The 16,452-nt window shown below is 45.0% G+C and overlaps 1 protein-coding gene across 10 annotated transcripts in view; it reads right to left on the reverse strand.

Moving 5' to 3' along the window:
* SEMA5A (semaphorin 5A) overlaps positions 1-16,452 on the reverse strand; it is a 477,458-nt gene that overhangs the window by 126,467 nt on the left and 334,539 nt on the right. For all 10 annotated transcript variants that reach the window (XM_053906877.1, XM_019450800.2, XM_019450802.2 and 7 more), the window contains one exon: positions 14,005-14,209. In XM_053906877.1, the coding sequence (XP_053762852.1) occupies positions 14,005-14,209 (205 nt within the window). The remainder of the gene's footprint in view (positions 1-14,004; positions 14,210-16,452) is intronic.

Consider the following 16,452-nt stretch of genomic DNA (forward strand, 5'->3'; position numbering starts at 1 on the left):
CCAAAATCCCATAAATGTATCTGAGTGTTCAGACAATTAATTAGTGGAATATTTACTTTTTGGTACAAATAGGTGGAAACTGAGGCCTCTAAAACCTCCTATCTGTTCTGAGAGTGTGCAAACCAACTTCTACTGGCCTTAGGTCAGGGTCATTCTAAGGGACTCTTACTGACTGTAGACAACTCTTCAGTATTTTAGCCTCACATGGTAACAATGCTTCTCGCATACTTTCTAGGTGAAGAAACAAATTTTCCTTGAGCAAATTCTCCTTTCCTTTTTTCCAACTCAAGTTTCTTTCCTCAAATAAAAAAGATCATATATTCAATCAGTTTCATTATACCCAATTGGGAGCACAATAGTTAGACTAAAAACATGGGGTGCCTGTGTGGCTCAGTTGGTTAAGTGTCTGACTCTTGATTTTGGCTCATGTCATGATCTCACGGTCCGTGGGATTGAGCCCCACACTGGGCTCTGTGCTGACAGTGTGGAGCCTGCTTGGGGTTCTCTCTCTCCCTCTCAGTCTGCCCCTCCCCTGCTCACTCTTCCTCTCAAAATAAATAAACATTTTTTTTAAAAACAGACTAAAAACAGATGACAAGAACCGCCCTCCTGGACATTGTTTTAATCTCAAAATGCTTTAAAAGTTTCAAACTGAAGGGGTGCCTGGGGGGCTCAGTTGGCTAAACATCTGACTTCGGCTTGGGTCAGGTCATGATCTCACAGTTTGTGGGTTTGAGCCCCATGTCAGCTCTGTGCTGACAGTTCAGAGCTGGGAGCCTGCTTCAGATTATGTGTGTGTGTCTCTCCCTGCCCCTCCCCTGCTTGCGCGTGCTCTCTGCTCTCTCTCAAAAATAAACATTAATTTTTCTTTTTTAATTTCACACTGAGTTAAGCTTCTGTAGTCTTTAGAAATCCACAAAGTGATCGGTCAGAAATTTAACTAATTTGCATTGAATGCTCTTAAAGAGTGACACAAAACCAAAAGAAGAGGTTGTTTTTTGTTTGTTTTTTTCATATTTGGGGTAAAGTAATGACAGTGCGGGGGAGGGCTGGGTGATGAGAAGGATGGCTGGATGGACAGATGGACAGACAGGTTCTCACTTTCCACCTACCTGCACATTTGGCAATTATTATCATTTCCTAAGGCCATCCAAGGCAAAACGAGGGAAGGAACTTTTATTCCACATTGATTTTTCTTTGGCCTAGATGTGTAACTGCCTATGTAATTATCATTTCAGGTTTTCTCGACTTAGGGTTGGGTCGGTTCAGCTGTCTCCATTCTTCCTACAAGGTTCCATTAGTAACAGTCACGTCCTCAGCTTCTCTGAGCAAATACTTATTTTTTTAAGTTTTATTTTTTTTATTTTTTATATTAAATATAATTTATTGTCAACTTAGTTTCCCTACAACACCCAGTGCTCATCCCAGCAGGTGCCCTCCTCAATGCCCATCACCCACTTTCCCCTCTCCCCCCATAAACCCTCAGTTCATTCTCAGTATTTAAGAGTCTCTTATGGTTTGCCTTCCTCCCTCTCTGTAACTTTTTCCCCCTTCCTCTCCCCCATACTTATTTATTGAACAGGTAAGTCAAGTCAGGGAAGCACTGGCCCCTAAGGACATCAGCTTGGAACACCACCCCCTCCTTAACACCATGAGAATTATATGGTTCCTTGATAAGAACGCTGCAACATCTTTTTGTACGGGCAATTCTATTTAAAGACCGTAAAATACCTTATTTAAAAAGCAACCGTGCGCCCATCTCTCGTGTTTCAAAAGGAAAGAGGGATGAAAATTCTATAAGCCAACCAACAAGTGACCAGATTTTTCATCTCACTGTGAAACTATGCTATTTCTTGGAGGACAAAAATTAAAAGAAATTCTTCTGTTGACATCTCTGCAAATGACAAATACTGTTTCCTTCCATCCACCACAGGTTTGTTTGCAGACACGTGCACTGTCAGTAATTGTGCCACCGTATCAGGCTGTTCACTCAAATCGCAGCTGGCTGCAGACTTCCTGGTGGAAGGGAGTAAGCTGCGTTAATCCGCCATGATGATCTGGGGACAGCCCACTTTTTCTAACGGCTTCCAGCGGGGACACTAATAGGTGTGCCTGGCTCCCTCTACCTGGGCGTTCTCTCACTCCTGGGTCCGTCAGATCCCTTTCACACCAAGGGATTCTTCTATCCACACTTCCTCTTCGGAAGGCTAACGTGCGAAGAAACGATGGGGTGTTTTTTCTTCCGGTCCCTCTGCTGTGTGACCGCTTCTGAACGAAAGCCTGTATATAATGTCCCTGTTAATGACATTTTCTCATGCAGTGGAGACTGTACCTAGTCCTTCCTAGTCCTTCTGAGGGCCTGCTATCTGCTTCTAGAATTTAATGACCTAGAGGCCAAGGCTTAAATCTGCTCAGCAGCGGCTGGCCATCGCTGCCGGGCAAACATTGTCTCTACAGGTTAGCAAGGAGATGCTTGCGCAAAGACTGAAAAAGGGAGATTTTTAAAACCAAGGCGTAGACAACCCTACAAGGAATCTGACGGCCTGATCAGATGGGCCTCCGCTGTGGCCCAATGACCTGCCGCCTCTGCAAAGCCCCCGTGACCACGGCCATTGTGTTAGATGAAATCATTACAGAAAGATTTACTCTGAAGACAACATTGCTTTCAAGGGACAAAAGACGACCGACGGCACCCTGGCCATCTGAGTGGAACCCGAGTTTTCCTAGCGCACAGATTCAATTTGCTAACGTAACAGAAGCCAACCATTCCAGATTTTATAGTACTGACGACAATTTATTTTTTTCTGATTGAACAGCGGAGACAATGGCCGTGTTAGGCCCGTTGACAGCAATTTCACATATCTCTCTAATGCCCGCCTGCAGCGTGGATGCGCACCGGCATTCTAAACTTCTGTCCCTTGCCTTCTCAAAGGAAACACAAAACCTCATCCCGATCCTCTGTGCTCAGAGGTCCGCGTCAATTGCTTCTGGAGGGATTCCTGAAGGCTCCCCAGTGGTCTGGAACAACTGAGTCGGAGGTGGCACCCCCTGGGGGAGAGACGCAGCCACCTCACCGCCTGTAGGGTGGCTGGAGGACTCTCCTGACATGTTGTGTGTTTGTCCCTCATGTCAGGAAAACAACACGCATCTAGGTCACGGTACAAAGAGAGGAAGGAGGAAAGAGCGAAGAGATACGGTACGTTGTTGATATCATTGCCTCGCAAAGTCTCCAGGGAGAAAGGGTTCCTCTGTTCCTGTGCAGCAGTGGAGACGTGGGGCATTGGGCAGACACCAGTAAAACCTCTTTGGGGTTTGACATCCTCTCCCACAGAAACGATCTAGGCATACTACCCAGATATCTGTAGAAACAGGAGGACAGTAGGTCTGGGAACGGGAGGCTATCGTACTTCAACTCTAGTAACGACCACGAAACCTTAACGAGATACGTCAAATGTGAGCATCAGTCGGGATTTATGTGAAGACATGGGGTGAGGAGAAATGGTGTGTATTTCTTCCGCCCACAGACCACAGCACTTTACTACTTGAGGCAACTTGCAATCAATGCTGATCATGTGCAACAAGCAAGAGGAAGAGTAGAAGACTCAGCAGGGTCTCTGACACGACAGGTGGGGGGAGAGAAGGCAGAGAAGAAAAGAGCAGGAAAATGGGCCACTCCTTAGACGCCGGGGCGGACTGCATCACATTTAGAGGAAACCGGGACAGCCACTAAGTGGTAGCATTGAACTTATTATTGTGTGGGTGGGGAGCTGGGCGTAAGCAACTAAAATTATTCGGAAAACATGTTTAAAAACAACACGTCTTAAAATACAAAAACGAACGCTCCTGTGTTTAGGAAAGCAAAACAATTAGTTGTTCTTAAGCCATTTTAAGTGGCTTGGTGTTTTTAAATTGTTTTCAACAGTACACTTTCCATTTTAATTGGGCTTCACATAAACTAATACAAAAATGCAAATTTTGTTCATTGAGTTCTGGTCATTGAGAAATGTCAGCGGAACAGGAGAAGGCCAGGCTACACACCTGACGTTTGGCTGCAAGGTCAGATGCAAAGTGGCCAAGTACCCTCAGGTGGATTAGTGTCCTGGGGCTGCTGAGATAGAATACCACATTCTGGATGGCTTAAGGTACAGAAACGTATTGACTCGCAGTCCTGAAGGCTGGAAGTCTGTACTCCCTGAGATTCTGGGCAAAATCCTTCCTTGTCTCTTCCCAGCTTCTGGTGGTGGCTGTCCATCATTGGTGCTCCTTGGCTTGTGGCTGTTCATTCCGGTCTCCGTCTGTGTGGTCACATCATTCTCCCTATGTGGGTCTTTCTCTTCCTCTTATAGGGATACCAGGCATATCTGATAAAGGGTCCACCTGACTCCTATGGGGCTTAATCTTAACTACTTGTACCTGCAAAGACCCTATCTCCCAGTAAGCTCACAGTCTGAGATAATGGTGAGTTGGGTGGGTTGGGACTTCACCGTGTCTTTTGGGAGGACACAATTTCACCCATAACGCCGGGTGGTTGGGATTTTCCTACACGGCTATTATTCCCTGCAGTTATTTTATCATTAAACTCAAAATTTGTTAAATTCTACCTGAGGAACACTCAAACTACAGAATGCTTCCTTCTAGCCTATGGGAACACCTTACACAAACAGACACACATAGAGCATGTTCAGATTAAGTTTGGATTTTTGATGTCCAGCGAGAAGGACAGAATTAGGGGTGACTGTTGCAAAATCTTCCCAACAAAAGATGTGCACAACTTCACGCTTGCTCGTGACACCGACTGTAAATCGTGAGGGAGACAGTGGGTGATAATGGCCACAGAAATGAATGACTTAATTTTTAGTGCCCACAGGGATCTCCCTAGAGCCTCTCAAGTCTTGTGTACTTCAGTCCTAGGGACTGTTGGGGCCTGTCCTTCACTCAGCAGCGTCATGTTCCTCTCTACAAAAGGGGAACTGCAGGGCTTAAGAGAAGGTACTGGAAGGAACTGCACCCAGGGAGATAACGTCTGGAATGGGATTTTTGCATTTGCTAATAAGCTAGTCCCCAATCGTTACTCTTACAGGAGAAATTTCTAGAGTACGCAGAACATTGTTTCTTTCTCTGTTTTTTCTACAAGCTCAATTGGGATTTTCCTACACTGCTATTATTCCCTGCAATTATTTTATCATTACTGATTTGTGAATTTTAATAATGGTTGGTAGCAAGTAACAAATACATATTCTATATTCTATTCTATATTGAAAATATATTTGAAAGAGAAGAAAGGGAGGGTAGGATACAGCCACTCACTGGCTATATTTTCTCCACGGTACTCATGGAAAAGCCACAGGAAGCATGAGTGCTGGGGTCCCATCTGCATTGAGGCGTCTCCTTTCTCCTCCCTGGGGTTATTATCTGACCCCAACCTCTGGTGGCCCTCAGAATGTCACCCATTCAGTGACCCTTTCTCCTGCACAGTGGGCCTTCTCAGTGAGACGATTCCCATCAATAGCTGCAAACTTTCTAAAGTCAGATTCATGGAGTCTAATCTCTACCAAAAAGACTCAAAATGGCACTTTCTAAAACATGAAAGTCCTTGGAAGTGGAATTCTAGCCTCTACCTCCTACTTCCTAAAAACCATTAAACACAATGGATCCCACTTGTTTCCCTTACAAATGACTTGTTAACGCTGAAATCTGGCCTCCCTCCTTCCTTCTTTGTGCTGTACTTTTCCCCCAACCGACATTTAACCTAACCGTTTTGTGGTTTGTACCTCTCTCTGAAATACGAGCTTCTTCCTGGCTGGGAGTCTACTGTGTTCACAGCTCAACCCTCTCCAGGGAATCGGGGCCCCACATTTCCAGTTCTTCCTTCTTAGAAAAGGTTGTCAGCAATCACTGTCCTGCCCACAGCAAACAAATCAGGAGTTACTAGTGATCTTATCCATTTCCTCATCCTTACATACTTCCAGAACATACACTAAATCTGTTATCTTTTCGCCACAAAAATCCCCAAGAACAGTGTTTCTCAAATGTTTTTTCCTTTATCTCTCTGACAAGGAGACTCTTCACAGTTTTGGGGTTTTTTTTTCTGTACTTGTCCTCCAGCACAGGAAATTTTAATACTAAAGACTATATATACACTATAGGTATTATATACAATATATATATATATATATATATATATATATATAGACTATATATACACCATATATATAAAGACTATATATACACTATATGTATATATATGCTACTGTATATATAAATATAAAATTATTATATAAATATAAAATTAATATAAATATAAAATTAATATAAATATAAATATATAAATAAAATAAATATATAAATATAACATATATAAATATAAATATATATAATATATTATATATAAGTATATAATATATTATATATAATTAATCTGTAATTAATTATATATAATATATAAAAAATAAATATAAAATAAAACATAAATATATAGTTATATATATATGTTTTTGCTTATGCAGTGCGTGTATATCTGTGCTTTGTGGATAAAGGTAAGATATTTTTGTCACTCAGGAATCAACGTCTGCCTCCTTAGGGGCAATATCGCCCCAGTTACAAGTGCATGCCTCAGTCTACCCCACTGCTGCCAGTCTGTTAGCCACTCCCGCCACACCCATCTCCTCCTGGACGTGGATTTTGAATTAAGTAGCCTTGAGCACAGACCAGTCTTCAATACACAACTGCAGTGAAATGACATGTCCCTATAACGATTGCTTTCGCATAACTGGCAAATCTTGCAGCAAAATTATACTGATGCTCTAGACCCAAATTCTCCCATTTCTATCCTCGGGGCTACCCTCCAATTCATTCTCCAGGAATTATGGACAGTGACAGCTGGAAATACTGATTGCTTCATGTTACTTCCTTTCTTTACAAAACGTTCAGTGTTAGGGGTGCCTGAATGGCTCAGTCGGTTAAGCGTCCGACTTCGGCTCAGGTCATGATCTCACGGTTCGTGAGTTCGAGCTCCGCGTCGGGCTCTGTGCTGACAGCTCGGAGCCTGGATCCTGCTTCGGATTCTGTGTCTCCCTCTCTCTCTGCCCCTCCCCTGCTCATACTCTGTCTCTCTCTCTCTTTCAAAAAATAAATAAACATTAAAAAAAATTAAACAACAAAAACAAAATGTTCAGTTTTATTATTCTTGAGTGATTATAGGTTGAAATCTGAGTAGCTCAACATGGTCTATAGAGCTCATCTCTTCTTCTATGTCTGCCTATGTTTGTAGCCATGCAGCTCTATGGGGTTGAGTGAAGTCTCCCTGACTCTGATTGCCTAGAAAACAGAGCGTGAAGCAGGCTTAAGAGCTAATGCATGATTAGGGGGACAACCCCAGGGCTGCGTGTGTGAAGGAAGAAAAGAAGAGTATATTGTACACCAGGAACTAATATTAAAAGAAAAAAAAAAAGGAAGGAGGAAGGAATGGGAAGGAATGCCCTGTGAGGTGTCACCCTGGGGCCACTCCCTTACGTCAAGCTACAAAGAGACATGTGCCTGGCTACTTGCCTCGGACAGCCCACCGGAGGGGAAAAGAGAAGCGAAACTCATCAGCTCGTTTCTTCCCATGCCCCGCATCTCACTGGGTGAAGCTCACCTCACAGGGAGTTGAGCTCCCTGCCTTTCTGAGGGCATCTCCCCGTCCCTTTTGCACCTGCGTGAGAAGCGGGATCCCATGCGAGTGGCACGATGTCTCATCCAGGTCCGGAGGTGGCAGGGGGCGCCTGGCCACCAAGTAGGCATCAGTTGGAAGAATCCCACGGTCCTGCCGGGAACCCATCAGCCATGGTGGTGGCTGAGACAGCGAATGGCTGAAGGCCCAGGATAAAGTAAGGCAAGAGAAGCTGAGCACACGCTCCGAGGGATGTCCAATTCACAGGCTTCTCTCAGCTGTCCCAGCATGCTGTGCTCCACCAACTCTCACAGCCCTTGCTTACCCTTACCGTCAGGTCCTATAGGGCATCTTCATTTCTCTTTATCCGAAATTAAAATGGATTCTCATCCCAACACCCATCCTTTCCCCATGACTTCTTTCCTGACGTTTCTCTTCTGATGTTTCTTCCTTTGGCTAGAAATCAAGGTTTTCTGTTTTTAAGGTAGGAATCACGGACACTGGATACCGTGAATCCTCCTTTACTTTTGAAGGAAAGATTATCCTAGAATAAAATCCTCGAGTCACATTTAATTTTCCTCCAGTTATTGTATACATTGCTGTGCTTGCAATCTGCTCTTAAGGCTTCCACTGCTCTGTTTTACTCTCCATTATTTCTCAAAGCTGCTCTATCAACTGTTTGGTGGAATCTAAGCAGGAACGGGTCTTGTCTGGGGCTTGTAAAAGAGACCCCTGGCATTATTTTTTCTCCTCAATAATTCTTTATCTTTGGGATTTAAAAATTAACCTGGCTCTATCCAGTGCTCATTTACTCTGAATCAATATTGCTGAAACTTGTTGTGCTTTGAAATTTTCAGACCCAATCTTCCTTTTTTTGTTTTTGGAGAAATCGTTCCTTGTAACTTTGCTGGCCCCTTGTCTAGACCACCAAGTTCTATTACAGATGATTTCTGACTTTTTTCTTTTTTTGCCTGATAATGTTAATCGTTCTGTACTAGCTGGCTGCATCTTCAACATTTTCTGTCAAAGCAAGTACCAGATGTTCTCAGACGAGTTAGCAAATCGTAACAGTAGCTATTGAAAGGAACAGTGAACATATCCGTTAGGCTCATGTTGGGTAACAGATTTTATATCTGCATCACAAACAATTAGACACCAGTCACAGTGATGTCAGTGCCTAACCACAGACAGAGGTGAGATACATCTGTTATAGAGAGATTCTAGGTCAAAATTATTATTTCATCCAGAACTGCACGGCTTGAATATGGTCCAGAAATGGACAGCGTTAAGTTCACCTGGGAGCCTGTTAGAAATCCCAGCTTTCTGCATAAGGTAGAAACTTGTGGAATCCCTATGTTGTATACCTGAAACTAATGTAATATTGTGTGTTAACTGTACTTGAATAAAATATAATAAAAATAAAATTTTAAAAGTGAAATAAAATTTGTAATTTGATGTTAGTTCTCTTATCGGTCCAAATAATCCCAGCTCGCTATACTGAATCAGAATCAAGGTCTTACCCATTCTCAAGTGGAACAAACGCTGATTTAAAATAGTACTCTAGGGGCATCTGGGTGGCTCAGTCGGTTAAGCAGCCAACTCTTGCTTTCGGCTCAGGTCATGATTTCACGGTTCATGGGTTCAAGCTCCACGTGAGGATTGTCTCTCTCTGCTCCCCCACCCCCAAAGTAAATAAACAACAACAAAAATACAGTACTCTAGAAATAACAAGGGTCTGAATTAAGGGAATAAGTTTTGGAAAAGTAAAACGGATGGTTCACAGAGGGGGCAGAGGGTTTGAAACTCCAGGATGTGCTGCCTGAACAAGAACGAGAGAGAATATACAGGAACAGAAGCAGATCTGGGCAATAAAGATACACATTCAACTACAGACACACTGGAACTGAGGCAAAGTCAAAATACAAGGAATGTACTTCGTCCAGGAAGGGATGGTAGAACCCCTGAAACTGAATGGTATTTGCAGGGAGGCAGCATAGACTAGAACCACCGTGACAATGGGCAGGGCCTGAGTCATAGCCACACATGAGGGGCAAGCAGGAAAGACGGAATCCAGCAAAGGAATGCCACAGAGGCAGAAGTGCCAGAAACGATGGCATTCGAGGATCAAGTAAGGAGGAGAGCCGAGGAACACATGAGTGGTCAACAGGGCTCTAATTTTATCTTTGCAGAGAGAAAGTGAGCAGCTGTGTGCACGTGAGACTCGGTCACTTAGCAAGTCCGGACGAACAACTTCTAAAGGAGTTGCCATATGCCAATTTGCCTCTTGCTCCGAGAAGCCCTTCAAAGAGGTAACTTATAAAACAGCAGCACAGTCATGGCCCAGATAATGCGCCTAGCCCTGCCTGGCTGGATCTTCAACAAGACAGAGACGCGAGCTGTAGCTAAGAGACCAGGGCTTGTCTGGAGAAGGCCGGTGGACTCAGGGGGGTGGCGGGCGGCAGGGATGAGACATTCAAGCTGCGAGAAGTACCAGGAACCACCGTATGGCCAAGGTCTATTTCGCGTCGATTTTTAGATAATGCTGACAAATAAAATAAACCAACTTTCAAGTGGCCATTGGCGGGTTGTCTCCAATGCCTGTTAATTCAGGTAAAATCAAGGAGGGGCAGGGGGAGAAAATACACTTAGCACCAGACCTGGATTCCCAAACCCAAGATACCAAGTTGACTTGAGTAGCAAGTTAGGAAGCACTCTGCTTCATGTTCGCTAGTTGTCAGTGCTACCCTCATCCTCTACCAGGTGAGCATTTAAAATTCCTGGGTAAAGATCCAGAAGGTGCTGCAATGGACCTGGAAGGGCCCCAGCCACGTGTGCTCAGTATTAGCTTTAATATCAAAAAGGAGGGATGTTCCTGGTTTGCCTTGATGGGACTCTACTGGGAAGACATAAATAAAAGACCACATCAACATCAGCCTTTAGAATTTTAAGTCAAAATCTCTAATCTTTATCATCCCTACCTTACTAAACCGGCTCTTAGCAGGTTTAGTATAAACAGACTGGCATTTTGGAATATTTTGTCTAATATTCCACTTATACATTTCAATTCCTTGGGAAAATAAAAGAAACCTGTATGTTGGATCATCAAAAATAATACCATTTAAAACTAAATTTTATTCTAAATTAAAACGTACAAAAGAAGGGATTAGTCAGTGCTATAAGAGATGCATGAAAAGATCCAGAACTTGCCTGAGACATGAAATTTGTAATTGATATTAGTCCTACGGTTAGAATTCTCAAGCTAGTCTAAACAAACTTAAATACCATCTATGCATCTAGCCACCACTGGAACTCTCCGAGCATCTGCTCCAAATCCCTGCACATGGTTTGAGGACTGCTCATGTTAGGACCCCACGTAGCCCTGGTTATTTCTCTGTTGGAGGGGACCTTCACCCCCTGGAAATTCCTCTTCTTTTGAGTTTAACAAAACCCGGACTAGTGAGACGTGGAGGCTGCAGGAGAGTTCTGTGGTGTGGCTTCTTCCCCCGTAACCTCAGCCTGTGGTTCCCGTTAGCGACATCTTGACGGATGCCATGACTGAATTTGTAAATTATAGATTAAAATCTGAATCAGGTGTGGAGAACAACAACAAAAAAAAGGAACCTCTGTAAGACACGTGCGCTGAATGGCACATGGTGCATTGTTAACGAGCCTCAGATTTGCAAACCTGGAGAGGGGACAACCCGGGTAGCTAGCAACTGAGTCCGGAGCTAATCCCCTAGCTGCCTTGTGGGAGGAGGTGGGAGGGGGTTCAGGGGAGAGCAGGAGCCCAATCAGGAGGTCACTCAAAACAGGCGCAAGCAAGTTTCTAGAAAGATATACTCTTTAAAAAGCCACGGACGTTGACCATAATTTCATCTTAAATTCACAATTTACCCAAATTGATCTGTTGTGATTGGATTTAGATTCTGCGCAAGCTTATTGTCTGCAATAAAGATCTTCAAGGAGCACCTGGGTGGCTCAGTCAGTCCAGCGTCCGGCCCTTGATTTCGGCTCAGGTCGTGATCTCAGGGTTTCGTAGGTTCACGCCCCACATCGGGCTCTGTGTGCTGATAGGGCTGAGCCTGCCTGGGATTCTCTTTCTCTCTCTCTCTCTCTCTCTCTCTCTCTGCGCCTCCTCCACTCACACTCTTCCATCTCTCTCTCAAAATAAATAAGTAAACTTACAAAAATTTAAAAAAGATCTTCAAGTATTTTATTCCTGTGGGCAAGTTTTAAAAAGTGGTAGAAAAAGTTGCTCACTGCTAACGACTGAATGTGTGCGTCCTCCCAAAATTCATACTGAAGCCCTGATCTTCAAAGCAATGCTATTTCGAGGCGGGGCTTTTGGGAGGTCATTAGGCCGTGAGGGTGGAGCCTCCATAAATGGGATTAGCGCTCTTTTAAAGAGACACAACAGAGATGATCTGTTTCCAGCGTGTGAGGACACAGCAAGGAGTTGGTCATCTATGGAGACTGAATGAGGATGAGGACTCTCACCAGAAAACAAATTGGCTAGCACCTTGATCTTGAACTTCCAGCCTCCAGAAGGGTGAGAAGTAGATTTGTGGTTTAAGCCCTCCACCCCCACCCCATCTATGGTATTTTGTCACGGCAGCCTGAACTAAGACACCAGACACAATTAAAGGACAACGAGAGTGCCATCAGAAACCCTCAGAAGCTCGCTACAAATCATTATAAACACAAGGAAGCAAATCCCACCTTGTTAGGGCCTTGGTTGTGGAAAGGTCAGAATGCTCAGGCTGAGGCCCCTGTTCTGTACCGACCAGCCTCATCTCCCTTCGCCACCCCCACCCCCAGGTACGGATGAGGGACTCAACAGCCGCCTGGAGTTCCAAGATGACTCTATTCTCCGTGGCACCAACCAGAACACTTATGAAGAAACACTAGGGAAACTTCTGGAAAGGTCCAGTTCACTCATTCCTCAACCGGCCACACATCCAGCCCTCTGTGGGGCATTAAGGATAAAAATGGCAGAAACCAAGACTTGATTTCTTCTTATGCTCTAACGAGCAAGACACACACTGCAATGGTAATTCTGTCTCCTCTTAAAAAACTCCACAAACTTGAACTCCCAATCCCTTAGGATACCATATCAATCCTCTCTCTTCCAAGCCTTATTCATCATGGGTGTTCCACCTAACTTCCTTCCTGCTCCTGACCATAGAGGCACTCATGGCCTCCTTTGTCAATCCCACAGTGACATCCCTGTCCTTACCTGACAACACAGGGGCACCGCCCCCAGCTGACCACTCCTGTACCTTCGCTGTTTCCCTCGTCCTGAAAGGCCAGGTCTTTCTCCTTAGTCAGCTATCAGCTTAAATGTCACCTCCTGGGAGAGACCAACCCTCAACAGCCAAGGATGGGAGCCCCCCGCCTCTTGCTAGCCCGTGGCTCTATTCATATTCACGGCATAAGCCAATCACTCTCTCGGTCCTTCCCCTCAGCGGCTGGCTGATGTTTGGTTGTCCCCAGGAGAGCAGGATGTTGCCAGTCTGTTCACCATCTGACTCATCAGTGCTCATACGAACCGCAAAATAGTAAAAATTCAATAAATGTTGGTGACTTCCCGAATAAAATCAACCAGTAGTGGGTATGAGATATTATAAACAACAAAGACAACAGAAACTGTGTTCTGTGAGAAAGGGGTCATTAGACAGGGCACTGGACAGAGGATGTAAGGATGGGGGCGGGCTCCGTGGTGAGGGGACTCTGCACGGGAGGACCTGAAGGCAAGGAAAAGCTGAACAGATGTGCAGACTGAGACACGGTCACTGAGGCTGGTCTCAAGCACCCTTTCTGTGCCAGACGCCTGCCTCCAGTACCCAGTTACCTTGGAAACTAGACATGTCTAGCTGTCATCTATAATTTGATAAATAGTGTTGCCGGTTTCTCTTCAAAGTATTTTGTTGTTTATGCCTCCAAACATATTCTTCAGAATTCTTCTATCTACATCCTACACCAGGAATATCTTGCGAGCACTGTTTGAATCCATTGAAAATCATTATGATAATCCCAGGATAATATTGCACCCAACAATGCCCTCCAATTGCATTGTCTTAAACTATACAAATGAAAATGGTCTTGCTAAGAAAAGCCTTATTTTATGAGCACTTAAGAAATGACAGTTAAGAAACCAGGCGCTGTCTTCCCAACTAAAATCATGGCCAATGTAATGTAAAAAGAGTGAAATTAAGTTTCCTACGAGAAACACAGAGGATGACGAAGACAAGGCTGGCTCGTGGGTTTTGTTGGGTGACAAAGAAGACCGACTTGCGGCTGGAGGTAGAAATCTCATGCTTAGGAAACTCTTCAGGGGAGGCGCCAACTCCTACCTGTGGCCAGATAGATGATGTGGACGAGCATGTCCCTGCCCTGCACCACGTCGACGGCCACGTGGGAAAAGCGGCTGTTGTCCTCCATGAAAGAGGGCACCGAGGTCACAGGCTGGACCACCTCGTGCATCAGGATGAACTTCTGAGCATCCTGCAGATTCCTTTCGGTCAGGTTCATGTGCAGGCCCTGGTCCACCGTGCCACACTGCAAGGGAAAACAGGCCGTTACGGGGACCGGCCACCTGGACACGCACAGCTGATCCTGGCCACCCTGGAGGTAGGGGGAATCGGAAGGTTAAGAACGTCAGTGTGCAAACATGTGTGCTTCTCTGCTCTCTCCAAGGTCCCCCCTCCCTCGGGTCCCTCCCATTCTAGATTTGAACCCATCACATCTGGGGAGTGTCTCGACTCCATTACAGAAACATATGATCAGATGTTAAAAATTAATCCGGTAGAAATCAGTGCTGACTTTAATCTGAACGCATGGGAATGAAAACTCCCCATCACGTGTTGAAGTTACATAGAAGCTGTCTGGCCAAGCGCACACTACTGTATCTGCCTGTGAATCAGGTGCCAAAATTGAAAACGCAGCGGTCGAGAACATCATATAGATCTATTACTATCCCTACTGGAACGGTGGGTCTATAAGCAAGATATGGATTCCACGGAGATAGAATTAGGCCATTTTAATCTGTCAATTAAGTAATATTATTCCAGTAAATTTCACATGGGTACAAGGTACTGGTGGCTTTATTGCCTTGTGCTCATTCTCTAAGCCAGAGGGAGGGAGGAAGGGAGAAGCGGAAAGAGGAGGGTAAAGGAAGAAACCAGGAAGAAGAAGGGAAGGAAAGAGATGTTGAGACAGAGAAGCCACCATGAACATGAATCTGGTATATAAAAGGGGGAAAAAATCAGGCCCGGCAATGCTGAGAAGGGAATCCAGAGCTGGGCTGTGGAGAGACGGGCAGGTACTGTGCAGCATGGTTTTGGGCAAGGATAAAGCAGACAGCGGGGGTGGGAAAGGGAGAAAAGCTTTCCTGGGGCAGAGCACACAATCAGAGAATCCCCACTGATCTTTCTCAACTCTTTCCGAAGCTTGAATCCTGGGACCAGCAAAGACTAACCCCCAGCAGAACTTCCCATAAGCAAGTTTGATAGAAACAGATTTCCCTGTCCATATCATCTGAGACTGCCGTTTATAACACGTCATTTCTAATACTTGGTTTTATCACAGGTTACAGGGGGAAAAGTGTAAGATGGAAACTGCTTTTTAAAAATAGATGAGGGGCGCCTGGGTGGCTCAGTCGGTTAAGTGTCCGACTTCAGCTCAGGTCATGATCTCCTGGTCCGTGGGTTCGCACCCCGCCTCGGGCTCTGCGCTGACAGCTCAGCGCCTGGAGCCTGCTTCCGATTCTGTGTCTCCCTCTCTCTGCTCCTCCCCCACCCATGCTCTGTCTTAAGAAAGAAAAAGAAAAAAGAAAATAAAAATAGGTGATAGTTTTTTGTAGCACTTGATAAAAATGCCCTACATGCTGTAAAATGATAAGCCGGTTGTAAAATTAGAGAGTGTCAGAGAGAAATGGATCTCGAGTCTTCTCCAATGTGCAATGTCCCATTTCCTTGCAGGGACAGCCCCTATGCCAGGCGATGGGTCCACAGGTGATGGGATCACGGCCAGGTGAAGGGCTCCGTGCTGCTGCCCCAGGAGCCATGCGGTCTCAAGTAAGACGCTGCTTCTCAGCCTCTGTCTCTACCTATAAAGTAGCTAGAAAAACACTCGCTCTATTCACTTCCCAGGGCAGTTGTGAGGCCAGCTGAGATCATCAGTGGAAGGCATTTGTAAATTAATTGAAAGTGCCTGTAGATGCCAAGGAACAAAACAGTGTGCCTGGCAGAGAAGCCATTCAACCAATGGCAAATCTGTCTTGTAGTAGGACAGCAATTCTATGGTGCACTGGGCTTCAGTGGCCAGAGGGAAATGCATGAATAAGTAAAGGAAGGAATCAATGGGTGAATACACAGGCAGCTGCTCATGGGACAGGGGGCTGTGCTAGGAGATTTCACATCGTCATCATATTTAACAGTAGCACTTAAGGGACAGGGACGTTGCCTGTTAACAAATGTGTTACAAAATGAAAGTCCTCTCCCAGACTCCGTCTGAGGTCTACCCAGGTGAGCTCTGGCTCTGAGAGTGACCTTGTGTTTGCCAGATTGCTCTTCCTGAAACCGATGACGGTGCTTAAGCATAGGTGGCGCTTAGTTACCTACTTGTTGGGTGAAGTTTAACACACAGGTTTTGTGTCTTAGACACAGTGTGTGGTTTTTGTTGTTGTTGTTGTTTTTTAACGCATCGCAGAAATCAGGAGTCATAACACAAAACTGAGGACGTTGTGCTGCCCTCGAGGAATCTGGGGGTATGCGAGAGCCTGGGGGCCTCCTTGGACTAGA

Source organism: Panthera pardus, unplaced genomic scaffold (genome assembly GCF_024362965.1).
Source record: "Panthera pardus isolate Hobbes unplaced genomic scaffold, ASM2436296v1 HiC_scaffold_2, whole genome shotgun sequence".
NCBI classification, from domain to species: Eukaryota; Metazoa; Chordata; class Mammalia; order Carnivora; family Felidae; genus Panthera; species Panthera pardus.